The 18,753-nt window shown below is 40.2% G+C and overlaps 1 protein-coding gene across 5 annotated transcripts in view; it reads right to left on the reverse strand.

The window, feature by feature from the left end:
- Sfmbt1 (Scm like with four mbt domains 1) overlaps positions 1-18,753 on the reverse strand; it is a 100,451-nt gene that overhangs the window by 25,995 nt on the left and 55,703 nt on the right. For all 5 annotated transcript variants that reach the window (XM_041662529.1, XM_041662532.1, XM_041662528.1 and 2 more), the window contains 7 exons: positions 15,110-15,204; positions 9,322-9,562; positions 7,112-7,200; positions 5,988-6,234; positions 5,014-5,108; positions 4,088-4,189; positions 2,355-2,505 (listed from right to left, as the gene is read on the reverse strand). In XM_041662529.1, coding sequence (XP_041518463.1) covers positions 2,355-2,505; positions 4,088-4,189; positions 5,014-5,108; positions 5,988-6,234; positions 7,112-7,200; positions 9,322-9,562; positions 15,110-15,204 — 1,020 coding nt within the window. The remainder of the gene's footprint in view (positions 1-2,354; positions 2,506-4,087; positions 4,190-5,013; positions 5,109-5,987; positions 6,235-7,111; positions 7,201-9,321; positions 9,563-15,109; positions 15,205-18,753) is intronic.

The raw sequence follows: 18,753 nt of genomic DNA on the forward strand, positions 1-18,753 counted from the left end.
AATCACAGGCTACTCAAACCTGTGTCCTCCTACAGACAACAGTCCCCACTATCCCCTTTCTTGCCCAAACAAAGGTCTCAGCTCTCCCTTTCACCCTATCTCACTTTCTGATAAAAACATTCTCTGGCATGTTCCTTTCTTAAATATTTATATGTGTGTGTGTGTGTGTGTGTGTGTGTGTGTGTGTGGTGTATGTTCACATGTGCATGTTGGCACCTGTAGAGTCGAGAAAGGGGCACCAGATACCCTAGAACTAGAGTTGCAGGCAGCTATGAGCCATCTGCTATGGATACTGGGAAATGGACTCTGGACTGTAGAAGCAGCAAATGCTCCTAGCCACTGTGCCAATTCTCCAGGCCCCACTGTCATTTTCAACTACATAATATATTTAATACTTGTTTTCTCCTTTTCACACAAAGGTAGCAATCAGTGTAAGAACTTGGAAATCTGCACTTTCCTACAAAGCAACAAGTTCCTAGCTTAAGCGTTCAATGCCACACCGTCCCACCAGGTGCTCCTTGTGTTCTGCTCACCAATGTGGAGAACCTGGGAAGTCCTGTGGGTATTTTCCCTCTTGTGCCTCTTAAAAGGCTAGATGATACTCATCTCTGCCTTCTCGGTGATAAATTTAATACGTGTACACAACAAATACCACATAAATATTTTCTTGGATGAATGAAGGCTGGGTGGAGGACAGTTTAGGATCCTTGCTAAGATGAGTGCTTCCAGCACAATGCTTCAGCAGTCAGCATTCAAGAGAAGCCTTGCTTCCCAAAGCCTACTAAATTGAAATAATCTGATTTGCTAGTATGCTGGCTGGACAGTGGTGGTGCAGGCCTTTAATCCCAGCACTCGGGAAGCAGAGACAGGAGGATCTCCGTGAGTTCAAGGCCAGCCTGATTTTACAGAGCTAGTTCCAGGATAGGCCCCAAGGCTACTTGGAGAAACAGTCTCAAAAAGCCCCCAACCAAAAAAAAGGGGGGGGGGGGACTAACATCTGACATTTTCCATATATTCCACATTTTAAAATACTAAAAATTTCAAATTCAGTGAAATCTTATTTCAGTACTTTGATTAGAAGGTCAAATATCAAATTTTACAAAATTACAAGAACAAGTAAAATAAGCTGTTAGATCCTTTTAGATCTTGATTGTAGCATCCCTCTGACTAGTCATCTGGATAATAAGGCCTCAACGCCTAAAAATTGCCAGCCTTCTAGCTCAGGTCTACAAGCTCAGTGTCTGCCAGACTTACTGTCAACACACACAAACACAGGCATATCTGGGGAGAGAGACCCTCAACTAAGGGATTGCCTCCATCAAACTATCCTGTGGGAGAGTCTGTAGGCATTTTCTTGATTAATGATTAATGTGGGAAGGCCCAGTCTACTGTGGGGGCTGCCACCTCGGGCAGGTGGTCCTATGTTGTATAAAAAAGCAAGCCTGACGCCTTTAATCCCAGCACTCGGGAGGCAGAGGCAGGCGGATCTCTGTGAGTTCGAGACCAGCCTGGTCTACAAGAGCTAGTTCCAGGACAGGCTCCAAAACCACATAGAAACCCTGCCTCGAAAAACCAAAAAAACAAACAAACAAAAAAAAAAAAGCAAGCCTGAGCAAGCCATAAGGAACAAATCACTAAGCAGAATTTCTACGTAGTCTACTTCAGTGTCTGCCATGAGCTCCAGCCTGGACTCCCTTCAGTGACAGGCTTTAAGAATAAGATGAAAAAACCATTTCTTCTCCAAAAATTGCTTTGGTCCATGACTTATCCCAGTAAGAGAAGCAAAACAGACACTCATCTTTCTGTGACATCCCAACAGATTCCAATGAACAGAGTAGGGAACCAGAACAGAATCCAGGCTTGAACCTATCCTTCTGGCTGCCTATACAAATATATGTCAAAGTATGAAAAAAATTAAAAAAAAAAACACTAACACTTCAGCTTGTGACTTCAAATATTACAGAACGAGTTGGATGTGGTTGGTGGGATACTCTTTTAGTCCCAGTGCTCAGGATGCAGAAGCAGGAGGTTCTTCTCTGTGAGTTCAAGGTTAGCCTAGTCCACATAGCAAGTTCCAGGCCAGCCAGGCCAAATACTAAGACTCTTCCTCAATAAACAAATAAAATTATGGAATCTACATCTCATTACCTTATCTTGGACAGAAGGTATAAAAGGTCTTAGCAATGACATCCAACATATATTTCAAAGGCTAAGTCGGGTAGATAAGGAATTTAAGGCCAGCATGGGTCATACAGTAAGTCTGAGGACACACTCAGCTACATAGAGAGACCCTATATAACTAATTATGATAATAATAGTTTTGATAAACAACACAGAAGAACTCAAATGTGTACCTGGAGGAGGGTTGATGTGTAAACCATTCTTTAGACTCCACTGCACAGGAAAGATACCAGGACTGTTAGCATGGCACACAAATGACCGCCTTGTATGGTCTTCTGATCGAAGATCATCCATTTCCACCAGAAAGTACTTATCATCAAAAACCTGTATAATTAACAGATAAAACTGACAAATGGATTTTTTATATTATGTATATAATGCATATTAGGTATATACACACGCATATAGATCTGTACTTTCCTTAGCACAAACATGTTACATAAGTTCATTTACACTGACACTGAGTTATGAAAATATTCAATAAATGTTAGTTCTACATCAGGTACTAGTTTAGTTAAATATCTTTCATATATTTACTCAGTTTTACTTTTTGTAACAATCTAATGAGGTAGGTACCATTCTCTCTCTCTCTTTCTCTCTCTCTCTCTCTCTCTCTCTCTCTCTCTCTCTCTCTCTCTTTTGTAGACCAGGCTGGCCTCGAACTTAAAGAGATCCACCTGCCTCTGGCTCCTGAGTGCTGGGATTAAAGGAGTGTGCCATCACCGCCCAGTGGTAGGTACCATTTTCAATTCCATTTTTCAGGTAAGGAAGATAAATTCAAAGAAAAGTAAAGTAATTTACCACAGGTTACATGATCAAGAAACTTTTTTTTAAACCTGAACTCAAACCAATTATTTGGCTTCCAAGTAAAATTTAGTTTAAGCTTAGTAAGGGGTCAACTACATTATTATATTAACATCAAATGCCAAAGTGAGAAGTCCACAATTATCCTCTGTGTCTCTTCAGACTCCAGAGAAGGTTTGTGGGTCTTGGTGTCACGTCAGGTCTATATCTACCTCTTTCTCTCTTTCTTTGTGTATGTGTCTTAAAGATTTATTTTTATTCCCTTATTTACATGTGTGTCTATGGGTGTAGGTGCTGAGGGGGAGGCCCTAAATGAAACTGTAATTACAAGTGGTTATAAAGCACTTGATTTGGGTGCTGGGAATTAAACTAGTCCTTTGTTAAAAGCTCTTAACCACTGGGCCAGTTCTCCAGTTTTCAGAGGCTCAAGAAGCTCTCATAGCTCTAAGAATAATCTTCCACTAAAACAAAGAAAATGTAAATCTCATCAAGTCAGATAACTAAACATCCTAGTAATTATTCCCACCTTGGGCTCTACTTACAGAAAATGGGGTCCTGCTCTACTCTAGTCCTAAACCAAATACTCTCTATTACACAGAACTGCACAACTGACATAATTAACAATGTGCTCAGCTCCTATGGTTACTCTTAACAGAGCCTTAGTTTTGTCAGCTGTTGGAGAGATAGCAGTCTGACTCCAGAACACACAGCTGTAGCTATCCTAGTGGTGATGCTAACTCTGTGACCCCAATCTCTATGTCCCCAAACCCTTCCCTGGTTAGATGCGTGATGGCACTGCCTGGATTCACACTTTATGAACACTGTGGCCCTAAGTCTTCTAGTTACACGAAAGAAGGCTTGCCTCTAAAGAACATTTCCTTCTTCTACTCTGCTGCCCTGACTGCTCTGCTCTGGCTGTACAAGACTAAGACCTGAAGAAGAAATGGCACACAAAAAAACTGGGCAATACAATACAAACACAGAAGAGATTCTGGCTTCAGAGTGAACTGTATTAGGATGGCCTAAAGATCAAACCACCATCATTTCCTCAAGTAGTTACCCTGACGGCAATTCTTCCCAGAAGAAATAACTCCCACTTCACCTTAGCAATTGTAGCAGGAGAAATCCCAAAAGGAGACCATGGGTCCACAGCTTCCAATTTCATATTTACAGAAAATTCATGGGTTCCAATAACTTGTTTATCCTGAAATATATACAACAAAAAGAGTAAAAATATAGTGTCTTTGAATTAATTTATGTGCATATGTAGTTAAATACTTGTGATAGTTAATATTCACTGTCAACTAGACTGAATTTGGAGTCCTCTAGGTGACATGCTCTGGGTATGTCTCTGAGGGCATTTCCAGAGAGGTTTAACAAGGAGGGAAGAATATACTCTGAACGTGGAGAATATTACCCTCTGAACTACGGTCCTAGATTGGGTGAAAAAGTAGAAATGAGCTGAGCACCAGCACGCATTTCCCTTTGCTTGCTGACTGCATGTTTACTGTGAAGGGACCCTCAAGCTCCTGTCTCCAGGCTTCTCAGTCACGATGGTCTACAGCCCTTCAATGAGTCAAAACAAGCCCTCAGCGCTTAGGCTGCTTTTGTCATGGGTGGTTCATCACAGTACAGGAAAGGTAATCTAGTTCATGAAAATAACAGAGCCGCTAAGCTTCTGGTAAATCTTGCTACTTCTTTCCTGGAAAAAATCTACTCAGGACAAAACAACTCATTGTAAAGCATTCCTCTCAATGTCTGCAATGCAATGGGCATCGGGAAGAAAAAACATATTTATTCCTAACTAGTTAAGGTTATGTAGCTAACTGGAAAAGGAGACATTCAGACAGCTTTCAGAGGACTTCAAGAGAGGATGATCAGCATCCCTGCTGTCTGACCTCTCCTTCCCACACTGCAGGCCTCAGCGCTCTCCTGCCTCCAGTGTTTCCTTCCCATTCTTTACCTCTCCCAAGTGCTATTTTCTACTATATGGTAAAACTTGTATTTATCATGAGTTTCTGTTTTTACCTTAAATAAATAAGAAGGTAATGGCTCTTCCTCCTCCTCTTTTACTTTGGCCAGAATCTCTTGCCAATCAGCTTCATTTTTCAGATGCCTGATTTCTTTAGTGAGACAAAATAGCATGATTTAAGAGGAGAAAACCTATAGATGTTTTAACTTCTGAAAGCATTCACATAAACAGAATTACTTTCTACTATAGATTAAGAAAAGGTTTAGGTTTACTCTCCCTCCACCACCAAACTCCCCCCAAAAGAGGGTTTTTCAATATAATGCTGGTTCTCCTGGAGTTTGCTCTGTAGACCAGGCTGGCCTCCAACTCTGAGATCCTCCTGCCTCTGCCTCCCCAGTACTGGGATTAAAGGCATGCACCACCATGCCAGCTCTTTTTTCTTTTAGGGATGAGGAGTTCAGGTCCACCTTCATACAAAATAACCTGTATTCGAATCTCAGTATTCTGTTTAAGAGGTCAAAACTTAAAGTTTGTTAAAATAACTATAGTAAGAGCAGATGTAATGCTGCAGCCCACGAAATAATACAATAAATACCCAAACTGGACTACACAGTAATGATGCAAGTAAAATATTGGTAAGGGAAAGAGTCTGAGGTATAATCAGTAATGTATGCTAAACTATAAGTGTAATAACAAAATCAAAGAAAAATATATACTTAATGCAACTACTTTGTATAAATATAAAACACTTTTTATGTAAATTAAGAAAGGTTTCCATGCCGGGCGGTGGTGGCGCATGCCTTTAATCCTAGCATTCGGGAGGCAGAGACAGATGGATCTCTATGTATTTGAGGTCAGCCTGGTCTAAGAGCAAGTTCCAGGACAGTCAGGGCAACACAGAGAAATCCTTGTCTTGAAAAGCAAAATCAAAAATGTTTTCATAGTATGTAGAATATATTTTTCACCCTCACAGATATTAATAATAAAACAATAATAGAAGTTTATATAAAAGTGCTATGTCACTCTTTACCTGACGGGGGCTGAAGTTCATATCCTTGCTGAGCAGCCCAACCAATGTGATGAAGAAACGGATCTAAGTAGTACAACCAGTGTTCAAACTTGTCAGAACTTCCAAGTCCTTCATAGCGCAGCCTCAGCCGTCCCCCGATGTTCTCCACGACAGTAACAATCCAAGTGCTTAAGGAGTCTCGAAAAGCTTGGCATTCTAGTCTGGACCCAGGAGCAATGAGATCTAAAGGATTCCTTCCATTACGGAGCTGCGGGTTAAAAACATGAAATTGGAGAGGTTAATGTTTCTTCTTAAAATTCAAGTTCTAAATTTTGTGAAACTAGTCTTCATACTGTTTTACTCACCCTACGACAGTGGGATTAAATTACATTGTCTATAGGTGGCCTCCCACAATACTACTTTTGGATGATATGAAAATGTTTATCATAAAGAAAAGCTTACTTATAACACAACAAAATTGTTTTAACAAATATCTCTAATTATTATTTCATTTACTATAGTTTTAAAAATAGAATCTTGTCTCTGATTACGAAAGCAAATAAGATCATCATTAAAGAGAAAATCGAACATGCCTACCCTCTTTTATAACCCTAAAGACCTGAAGAGACCACAGAGAGCAGCTGGTATAAACACTACACCCAAGCCAATATCTACTTCTGCTTCTCTTTGCTATGTTTTTTCTTTTTTTTCAAAACATATGCTGTTTTTCACTTATTAGATTACAGAAATCTTTTTATTAGAGCAGATGTCAGCTTCCCTAGCTTTTAAACTGTTCTTAATATTTTGCATTTATGTGAGCAATAATGTATCTACCTCATCATCCATTCACTTTATTATTTTTATTGCCAAGGATAAAAAATTAATCTAAGTATAATTTTTTTTTAATTTGTTTGAAACATGGAAGTATCTATCAGCAGAACCTTAACTGGCAACTGATTGAGAAGCTTCTCAGACACTAAACATGCCACCCAAGTACAACTTCTGATACCACATTTAAATGTTCCGATCCCTATGCTTATGACTCTAATAACAATGATTCTTTTCCTCCGCGCAGTAAATGAGCTATCAGTTTTGGATTCCTTGCAAAAGTTTTCCATACTGGTTAAAGAAGCACTGATACTCACGCCCTCTAGCAAAGACACGGGAGGACCACAGGCTCCTCTCAGGGTCTGCTGTAGAAAGGCACCCCAGTCAGACACCTTATGTCGGATGCCTAAACAAGGGGAGAAGTCACTATTATTCATGTCAGCCATTGAACACAAAGAAACCTGACATATAGAAATGACTTAAGGGTAGGCTGATCACTTAAAAATCTCTTTTTGAGTGCTTGAAAAGACAAAACAAAATAGCTACAAAATGTCCTCATTCTTCACTGAGCCATGTGCTAGTTAGTTTTTTGTCGCCTTGGTATAAGCTAGAGTCATCTGGGAAGAAACCTCAATTGAGACAATGCGTCCATCACACTGTCCTGTACACAAGTTTGTGGTGCATCTTTTTGACTGATGACAGAGGTGGGAGAGCCCAGTACACTATGGGAGGCAACCCCTCTGAGCAGGTGGTCCTGAGGTATATAAGAAAGCCAGTTGAGCAAGCCACGGGGAGCAAGACAGTACAATGTTCCTCCACTGCCTCTACTTCAGTTCCTGCCTTGGCTTCTCTTAATGGAGTATAGCCAGAGATATATATGTATACCAAATAAGCCCTTTCCTGCTCAAATTGCTTTTGGCCATAGTCTTTATTATATCAATAGAAACCAAATTAAGGCAGCTACTCTCTGGCTCAATAAGAACTGTATCTAAAACAGAGACTATTACTTGTACACAAAATAATTCCCTTACTTAATTTTATAAAAAAAAAATTCCTACTTCATTTTTATTATAAAAAAATTTCAAACATGAATAAAAAATACAGAAAGAGGCCTGGGTGTGATGATGTCTGCTTGTAAGCTGGGAGGCTGAGGTAGGCAGATCTATATGTGCTCCAGGCCAACCTGATCTACAGAACAAGTTCCAGGCCAGTCAGGGCTACATAATAAAACCTGTCTCAAAAACAAAAACAACCCACAGTAACAACAACAAAAAACACACACAGAAAAAGGTACAATGAATTTTCATGCAACATAGCTTCAACAACTGTCGCCTCATGCCCAAATGTTTTATCTGGAGCAAGAGTTAGCAAACTGTCACTTGTGGGCTAACTCAGACCTGCTTTTTATAAATAACACTTTTCTGGCACATAGCCATGTTGATTACTGATGTTTTGTCTGTAGCAGCCAGCTTCACACTGCAAGGGTAGAACGCTGTATCTATGGCGGAGACCATATGAGTGACAGCTAAAGCATTCACTATCTGGCCCTGAGCAGATCATTTGCCAACCCCTGGCCCATACTCTCACAAATTTTACTGCTACCCAATCAAGAACTAATTAGAAGCCAATTTTAAACATCATATAATTTCATCCATATATATTTCACAAAATATTCATGAAATAACTTTAAATTTCTTTATACTTGTGAGTAGTTGTCTCAATGTGTATCTCTGCACCATGAACATGCAGTGCTCAGAGACACCAAGAGAGGTTGTAGGATCCCCTGGGACGGGACTTATAGGCTTGCTAGATGGTATAAAGATGCTGGGAATTGAACCTGGGTCCTAAAGAAGAGTGGCCAGTGCTCTTAACTGTTGAGCCAACTCTCTAACACCAAAATAACTTCTTACAAAACCAGAACATTATGCTTATAACAAGTTAGTAATTCTTCAAAAGTAAATGTCTAGTCTACATACAAACTTCCTCAATTATATCAAAAATGATTTTTAACTTTTTTGATCTCACTAGGAACCACTTTAAAAAACATGCACTGCAAACAATTTGATATCAAAACTCCTTTTATCTGTAGGTTCAATCTTCTCTTTCCCTTCCCTCAACTTTCTGGTAGAACACTTACTGAGACACACAGCCTCTTAGCATATCATTTTTCAGAATTTGTTTTCACCGGCTGCTTCCTCATGGTGACCCGTTGTCCCATTGCCCCCTGTTTTTGTTCTGATTTTTTGTTTTGTTTCGTTTTGTTTGTCTTTTCAGTGTGTGCATAGGTGTGTTAACAGGGACTGAAGCCAGTGCCTTGTACTTGTGTGTGTATATTAGTAGGAACTGAAGCCAGTTCTTGAAACCCTATCTCAAAAAACAACAAAACAAAGAAACAAACAAAACTTAGCCTCGCCTAAAACGCTGTGTAATCTACGTAGGAGTAGCCTGACAAGCATTAAGACTGTGGCCAATCTAAATTTTCTTACAGCAATATTCTATCACACCTTGAACGGGAATATGCTACTACCTTCTGGAACTTCAAGGGTCTTCTTATTCTGCTCACACCACCCAAGGGGATAGAGGCCAGCTTTCCTGATATCACACCAGAAGTCTGCTTTCCGGTCTTCACCATAGCCTTCATAACGGAGTAGGAGTAACTGCTCACAGGCAGTAATGATGGTGGCAACCCAGTAAGTTTCGGGATCTTTTTTCACAGCTACCTCAAGCTTCATCCCAGGAGCAAAGCCATTTTGCAAACGTATGTCCACCTGAAAAAAGAAATGTTATTAGCCACCAGACAAAATGTATTTCATGAGTGTTTTTCTGCCCAAATTCTTTTTTAAGATCTAAGATTTTCAAAGCACTAAATGCCTATAAAACCTTCTCAAAGGAAACCTGAGAAATTCTAATTATAACTCATAACACTAATCAAAAAACCAGAAGTAGCTATAGGGCTCTGTCCACATGGCAGTGATAGAACTTGGTATTTTCAACAACACAGCCAGTCTATTATGATGATAGAAAGTATCTTCTAGAAAGTAATACATTACTAAACATTCACATATTCATATCCTTCAACATGTCTTCAAGATTTCTATATCACTCAACAACAAAAGGTTTTAGATAACCACAACAGGGAAATGAAAAAAGTATAAAGATATAAATCAGTATTAGTAATATTATGTACAATATTTGCAGGCAGTCCACACTTCTGTCAGCTGTTATAATAAAGTGTTCCAATGTAGACGAAAAGTTACACGGTGACAAAGGTATGGGTTAGCAATTCTTAAGTACATTAAAATTAAGTATATATAAAAGTACTGTGGGAGTAGTTACAAATTCAATTCAAAAAAAAAGGGCAGGGGGTGGATATGCTGGCATTCACCTTTAATCCCAGGACTTGAGAGGCAGAGACAGGGATATCTCCTTAAATTCAAGGCTAGCCTGGTCTACAAAGCACTGGCTTTGTGGGACAGCCAGGGCTACACAAAGAAATCCTGTCTCGAAAAGCCACACACATACACACACACTATCTAATCTCACCCCCAAAAAAGGGGGAGGGAAGACTGGAGTAAATCCTGTCATTGTGGACTGGAATCAGAAGAATCTAAATAAAAACATGAACTGATAGGAAAGCAGTATAAATGTGGATATAAGTGCATGTGTATTTCTTAACCCTGAATGGATTTAGTGCCCAAATAGTTTTTATATCATCTTGCAATCAACAAAAGCAAGGGATCATGGAGAAACTACTAGTTACAATTCTGGAAAAATAAAAATAAAGTAGGAGTCTCAAACATCTTGTGATGTCAAGCAGAAACAATTAAAAAAGTATGGGGCATGTTAAAAGGAAACACAAGATAGCGAAAAGGATCTCCCAATGGTCACAGTTGCAAATCAAAAGATAAATACAGAACAAAATGGTGGAAAATATCAGCAGGTGGTTCCCAACAACAGTCCCAGTACTCAAGGGACTGAGGCAGGAGGCCTGCCTGGACTATATAATGAAATTATCTCAAAAAAACAAAAAGTGAAATGAAAATAACTGTCATCAGACAAGCATCATATAAATATGCACAGCAAGCAAGAATTATTGATAGATGCTAAAACTACTATGATGAAAAACAGTATTTGCATAATCTCAAAGGATCACTCTATACGATTCTTATCAGCTGCAAAAGGCAAAACAGTAACAATACAATGAAGAAAATGGCACATATCACTTTAAATTTATCAAAGTTAATATAACTCCTAAAACATCAACATCGCAATTGCATACATTTGTCGGATTCCATACAAGAAAAAGACTGTATTTCCTTTGGCATGCTTGACATATCTGAATATACTTAGTTTCCCAAATCAAAAAATACTGCACAAAGTAACTGACATATAATAATATATTCTTTAAAAGAGCCAAGTTCATGAAAGGAGACTCCGCTGTGATAAACGAAGCAAATAAGGTGGGTGGGATATAAAGGTACCTGCCACTAAGTTCACCAGAGTTCAATCCCCGGGAGAACTCCAGCAAGCTGTCCTCTGACTTCCAGGCAGGCACTGTGGCACACCCAAACAAATACATACACACAAATAAGCAAAAATGTAAAACTTAAAATAATGGAAATGTAGTCAAAAACACTAGAAAAATGAAAATGAAGTCCTAAAATAAGCCAAACAAAGTTCCATGTTGCTGTTGCTTTTTTTAAAAAAAAATCTAGTTTTTTTATGATTAAAAGTTACAATATAGTGTGAAGTTTACATTCAAAACTTGTTTTTTGTTTTTTCGCTCACCAGATTTTACACTGTCACTCTAGGATGGGTCAACCATGCTAAGAACTGATGAGTCTCAAGACTCGAGACAGAGCATGCTCCTTCTGAGGATTCTGTTCTGTGTTTTCAAGGGAACCACTACTCCAATATGCAGGGAATTTCCTGAAACCAGGGCACTGTAAGTCATTCAACCCTTAAACAGATTCGATTAAATCTGTGCTGCCCACAACTGAATTGTGCCAGTAGAATTTCTGAGTTCAGCCAGGCTGTTGTGGCACACACCTTTATCCTAGCACTGGGAAAAGCAGGCGGGTCTTTGTGAGTTCACGGCCAGCCTGCTCTAAAGAGCTAGTTCTAGGACAACTAGGGCTGTTACACAGAGACTCCTGCTGTTTTGGAAAAGAAAAAAAAAAAGAATTTCAAAGTTCAAAAACCAAGGATACTTGAGTTTCTATCCTAAGAGTATGTTCTTCATCTTCCTCTCCTACCACCCACAGCCCAACAGCCTGCAGCATCTCCTGGAATGCCTCAGCTAGGGGCTTTACTGGACAAATTGAAGTAAGTTTTTTTTCTCTAATTTTAAGAATTAGTACTACTGATAGATTGGTCTGCCTCTGTCTACTCTTCAATAAAAGACTTCCTTTCAATGAGTCTCCATCTCCCAAGTGGCCACTTGGTAGCGTAGGCTTTTTCCTTTGGGAAAGCTGAACTCAGGTAGAGCCCCTTCATTTGTGGGTTTGGCACAATTATCTATAGGTATTATGCAGTATCTCAATCCTCATTTACAGTGCCAGGGAAATTTTGTTGAAAAAATAAAATATTCTGAACACAGAACCACATTATTACATGTGTTTTTCATGATTTTATCATTCCCCTAATGAGCCCCAAATATAAAAACAAACCTACCCAATGTTCCTCTCTCCTCACCCCATTCCTCACAATTAAGAAACCCTGCAAAACTGAATGTGTAAAAGATACTGCCCATCATTGAAAAGCATCCCCAAAAACCAAAACATTCTTTCTTACAGTGTTAACTCTGCATTTTTATTATTCATCTGCCAAGCACTGGGATTACAGGTGTGCCGCTATGCCCTTTTTATGTGGGTTCCGAAAATCTGAATTGAGGTCTTCATACTTGTAAATTAAACACTGTATTGACTGGGCTGTCTTCCCAGTCCCAGGCTTCCTGTTTTCACACATCTGTCTCAGTGTACTCTGTTCACACACACACACCCTGCAAAAAGGGCAAATTTTCTTGATGACGATAGCAGGAAGAAAGAAAAGGGAAAATCATTTACATTTTTTTTTCAAATTTCCTAACTTTTCTGTTTTGTTTTTTAATATAGGGCTTCTCTGTAGCTTTGGAGCCTGTTCTGGAACTAGCTCTGTAGACCAGGCTGGCCTCAAACTCACAAAGATCCGCCTGTCTCTGCCTCCCAAGTGCTGGGATTAAAGGTGTGTGCCACCTCTGTCTGGCTCAAACACCCTAACTTAAAAGAATTCTGAGTTCACTTATGCAGAAAGTGGTACCAGCGAGTAGGTGTTGCTATGACAGGTCTAACCATACTTTTTTTGTGGAACAGGGAAGACTTTGGGACTCTGGACTAGGAAAGTGGTTGAATGCTAAAAACAGGGCTTACTTACTGGGTATCCTAGTAGGAGCTTAAAAGACAACAGCACTAAGGACCAATGTGAACTATAGAGGCCCCACTTTAAGAGGTTTCGGAGGTTACAATATTATCAACTGGGAGAGAGACCATTCTTATAATATCTTGGCACATTCTCGTGGCTGCATTTTGCTCTTGTCCTACGAATATTCCTGAAGCTAAATGTAGAGTTTTCGACTAATTTCATTGGCAGAGGAGAGTTCAAGACAGTCAGATACTGACTCTGTTGCTTGTTATATGTATTTGCTCATATGCAGATCCACAATGAAAAAAAATCAAACAAGGCAAAATGAAATACAAAATATATAGTTTAAGGCGAAAGAGCACGAGGAAATTTAATGTTGAAGCCATGGTTTGTGATGAAAGAATAAGGAGAAATGGAATAAAGGGAGTGGTGCCCTCAGGGCAAGACCTCAACCAGATAAACCTGAATCAAACTTGTGAAAAGGCCTAAGGCAGCAGTTTTCAATGGGCAGATCACCACCTTTGGGGACTGAATGACCTTTCCACAGGGGTTACATATCAGATATCTTGAATATTAGATTTTACACTACAGTTCATAACAGTAGCAAAAATTACAGTTACGAAGTAGCAACGAAAATAATTTTATGGCTGGGGCGGGGCTGGGGCGGGGCTGGGGCGGGGGAGAGGTCACTACAACACCAGGAACTGTATTAAAGGGTTGCAACTTTAGGAAGGTTGAGAACCACTGGCCTAAGGAATTATCTGTTCCTAAAAAAAAACAACTGCAAATCAAAGCTTATGAAAATATAACTCAAGAAGGGGCCAGTAGGCCAGGGCCCATCCCAGGTGGCAGTAGAATTTAGAGTCAAGAAGGATAAAGGAGTAAAGGGGTCACAGAAACAGCATCCCTCCCTCAGGGGTTAGGCAACGCCGCTGAGGCCAGGTGTAGGGCAGGCCCAGAGAGAGCACTGTGAAAGTAAAGTAAAGGGCCTGAAGATGGTAAAGACGCCAAAACTAGGGGATATCTTCCAAGGACAGCTGCAAACAGAGTGAAACCAGCCCAAGGGAGGGATGTTGGAGGCAACAAAGCCGGAAGGACAGAGCCATCTAAGCCCTAATATCAGACACAGAACAATGATGTCTGGAATTTGTCCTGCTAGGTTTCAACCTTGCTTGATCAGTATTTCCTTACTCTGCCTCCTTTCCTCCCTTTTAGAATGGTAATATATATTTCCTGTCCTTGTACATCAGAAGTATGTAATTTGCTTTTTGCTTTTATCCAGAGTTATAAATTAAGAGATTGACTTGAGTCTCAGAAGAAACTGGATTTTAAACAGTCCTGAGACTCAAAGACTGTGAAGCTCTGAAGGAGAACTAATGCATTCTGCATTCTGCTATGGACATAGGCCTACTGGCTAGAATGAGACTGCTCCCTAAAGGACCCCAGCTGCTACAAGTGTTTGGGAAGGGTTAGGAGATGTGGTCTTGTTGGAGAAGGTGTGTCACTGGGGTAGGCTCTGACGTGTCAAAAGTCCACCCCATTCTCAGTTTTCTCTCGCGCCCATGGTTGTTGTCTCAACAATATGAGCTCTTAGCCTATCTGCTGCCCCACCACAGTAATCACAGACATCTGAAATTCTGAGTCTCCAACAAATTCTTTCTGTAAGCTGCCTTGGCCATGGTGCTTTGTCACAGCAGTAGAAAAGTGACTAAGACACAATACAAAGATTAAAAGAAAAGGGGTAAGCCAGGCATGGTGGCAAACATCTTTATTCCCAGCAGTAGGGGAAAGCAGGTTGATCTCTCTAAATCTGAGTCCAGACTTGTCTGTACAGCAAGTTCCAACACAGCCAGGGTTACAAAGTGAGACCCTGTCCCAGGAGAAAAAAAGTAAAAAAGTCAAGAGGTGTTGCCTACATGTTTAAACGATGCATAGGGAACTGTGGTGGAGCCTGTCTCGTCTAGATAATCCTCCCAGCTGAATTCTTCTACTTCTACACCAGGCACAGGATCTGCAAAACAAAACAACAACACAAAGTTGCATCTCAAAGTAAACACAGATATATAAACAAAATTTACTATAGGACAAATTCATTGATCTTATACAAAAAAAAATTAAATACTTTTTGTCTTAATAGCAAGTTCCCTAAGTGCACTGACTGTCAATTTAATTCAACATAACAGTCATCTGATATACTCTCATGCTCGGTGTGGTGGTTTGAGTAAGAATAGATCCTACAGGCTCATATAATTAGATGCTTGATCATTAGGGAGTAGCACTATTTGACAGGGATTAGGACACTGGAGTGGATGTGGCCTTATTGGAGGAAAAGTGTCACTGGGGATGGGTTTTAGGGTTTCAAATACTCAAGTCAGACCTTCCTCTTTTCCTGCAGCCTATTGGTCAGGATGTAGAACTCTCAGCTACCTCTCCAGCATTATGCCTGCCTGCATGCTGCTTTGCTTCCCACCATGACAATAATGGATTAAACCTCTAAACTGTGCACCAGCCTCAATTAAATGTTTTTCTTTTCTGAAAATTGTTTTTATTGAGCTATATATTTTTCTCCACTTTCCTCCCTTTCTCTCCCTCCCTTTCTATCCTCTCCCATAATCCCCATGCTCCCAATGTACTCAGGAGATCTTGTCTTTTTCTACTTCCCATGTAGATCAGATCCATGTATGTCTAAATGTTTTCCTTTTGAAGAGTGGTCATGGTCATGTTTGTCTCTTCACAGCAATAGTACACTGACTAAGACACTGGGAAAGCAAGAAATATGAAGTTTCCACAAATGAATCATATGAAACTAGTGTGAATATGAAACTATTCAAATTACTCTGAACTCAAATATAGTATCCAATACCAACATTTAGGTTAATAGACATTTCAAATTTAAACTGTGAACCTGCTACTAGCTAATATTTTCACTCAGTCTAGAAAGTGTGAACTTACTTTTGGTCCCCTCCTTCTTTATTCAGCCCTGATATACAATCCAATGAAGCATATCCTATCTCTATTTCTCATGAAGTCCACTGCTATCTCTAGAGCAAGGTCTATCCACCTTTACCTCCACCCACCTAAGACTGCAAAGACTTGACAGGATCTGAGCTACCCTTCCACTTTCTATGAACCAGCTCACAACTCCCTGTGGGCACTGCACTCACATGCACAAATCCACATACAATCACACAAATATACATAATTTAAGATTAACCCCAAAATCTTTGTAAAGGGTGGGGACTAGAAGCTTCTTCCTTGATGACTAGTTTCCACATTACTAGAAGGTACTACAGAGGTTGTAGAAGAGAAAAGTTATCAATTTTACTCAACCACGGGCCCAGTAAGTTTCACTACCAACCTTTTGGTTAAGATGTGCCCACTAGGGCTAGAAAGATGATGGCTCAGGAGTTAAGATCACAGGTTGCTCTTCTGGACCACCTAGGTTCAATGCCCAACACCCACATGGCAGCTCACAACCGTCTATAACTCCAATTCCAAGCATCTGACACCTTCACACCAAATGCGCATAAAATAAACTTAAATAAGTTTTAAAAAAAGGATGTGCCAACCCAAGACTAGTCCAACTTGAGGCCCATGCCACCAGAGGGAGCCCATGTCTGATACTGTCTGGATGGCCAAGAACCAGAGGCAGGGCAGTCGAGAGACCCAGGACAGAACTAAATATAACTGGGAAAAAAATGTCTATGAAATCATTCCTAATCATATTCTGATGTACTCATAGATTCGTACCCAGCCCAACTGTAATCAGAGGCACATCATTGAGCAACTGACTGGAGCAGATGCCGAGTCCCACAGCCAAACACCAGGCAGAGCCAGGGGGACCCTGCAGAAATGGGCAGAAAGGATTGCAGGAGAGAAGCCAGAGGGGCCAACGACACCATGAGAACACGACCTACAGTGTGGGATTTCCCTCTGTATGCTGTGATTACCATTAATGAATAAAGAAATTGTGTTCGCCTGTTGATAGGGCAGAACTTAGATAGGCAGGGAAAATTAAACCGAATGCTGGGAGGAAGAAGGTAGAGTCAAAAGAGAAGCCATGGAGCAGCTACCAGAGACAGACCTGCTGAAACTTTGCTGGTAGGTCACGACCTCGTGGTGATGCACAGATTAATGGAGATGGGTTAAATTAAGATGTAAGAGTTAGCCAATAAGAAGGTAGAGCTAAAGAGCCAAGCATTGATTTAACTAATACAGTTTTTGTGTGATTATTTTGGGGCTAAGCAGCCTCCCCCAACACTACAGAATCAATTAGCACGGCTCTTAGGGGCTCACAGAGACTGAAGCGACTCAAAAATGCACAAAGGGTCTGTGCTAGGTCCTTTGCATATATCTTATGACTGTGTAACTTAGTGTGCTTATAGGACTCCCAACAGTGGGAATGGAGGATGTCTCTGACTCTTTTGCCTGTGCTTAGGGCCCTTTTCCTCCTACTGGGTTGCATTATCCAGCCTTGATATGAGGGGTTTTGCCCAGTCTTATTATATATTGTTAGACCATGTTCAGTGGATATCCCTGGGTGATGAACTCTTTTCTTTTTTTCTTTTTTAAAAAAGAAGGAAAACTGGAAGAGTTGTTCTGGGAGAGAGGGGAGGTAGGGGGAATGATGGCGGAAGGGAGTAGAGGAAGATGAAACTGTAGTCAGGCAGTAAAGTAATATGAGAGAAGAATAAAAGATATGCCCACTGGTGCACTAATGACATGACTTTTATGGGGACAGCCAATTGCTTTCTGATTGGATGTGAGGCCTGCTTCACAGGAAGAAAATTCATACTTATACCATAAATGTGGTCAAAAGCTCATGGCTGGGGAGATCAAATACCTAGTAGAGAAATCTCCCTCTTTTGTTTTGCTGGATGAATATACTATGTCCATTAAATCACCTTATAAATATATTTATTTAGGCCCACAGAGCAGTGATACTATCTATCTTTTTGTTATGGATAGACGTTACTTCCAAGACTTGTACCTGGCCAAAGCGCTAAAAATAAATAAATGCTCAGGCCTAAATGAGGCCTAGGTATTACCTACTCTGTGAGGCTCAGGGAGCAGGATGGAAAGGGGAAGAATAGAGGATGCTGTGGAGTGCTGTCTTCATGGCATGGCTGTCACAGTCATGACTTCACAGTAGCTGCAATCACCATGTACAAACCGCACAAGCCTGGGCCCAACAATGTCTGTAATGGAGGGAAAAGGAGGGACCCAGGAGGTTCTTCCCTTCCCTGAGGAGCTAGAGGCAGACAGTGGCTGATGAAGGAGGAAGAGACTTATTTGTCAGTGGTGTAGTCAATGGTAAATTGCCTAAGCTGCTGTAAATAATTTCTCACCAGTGTTCTTATAAGCAAGATTAAGTAAAATCACTGGAACACCAAAAGAAGGGGTATGAAAGTAAACTGGAAACTAGTGGGAAAAAGGAGACAAAAGAGTATAATAGAGGACGAATATGACCAAAGTGCAGTTTATCCATGTGTGAAAATTGTCATAATGAAATGAAACTATTACTATATATAATTAATATGCATGAATTGAGAAAAAATGT

Source organism: Microtus oregoni, unplaced genomic scaffold (genome assembly GCF_018167655.1).
Source record: "Microtus oregoni isolate MIOR12 unplaced genomic scaffold, Mior012 000013F_ref0000133, whole genome shotgun sequence".
In the NCBI taxonomy this organism is placed as follows: Eukaryota; Metazoa; Chordata; class Mammalia; order Rodentia; family Cricetidae; genus Microtus; species Microtus oregoni.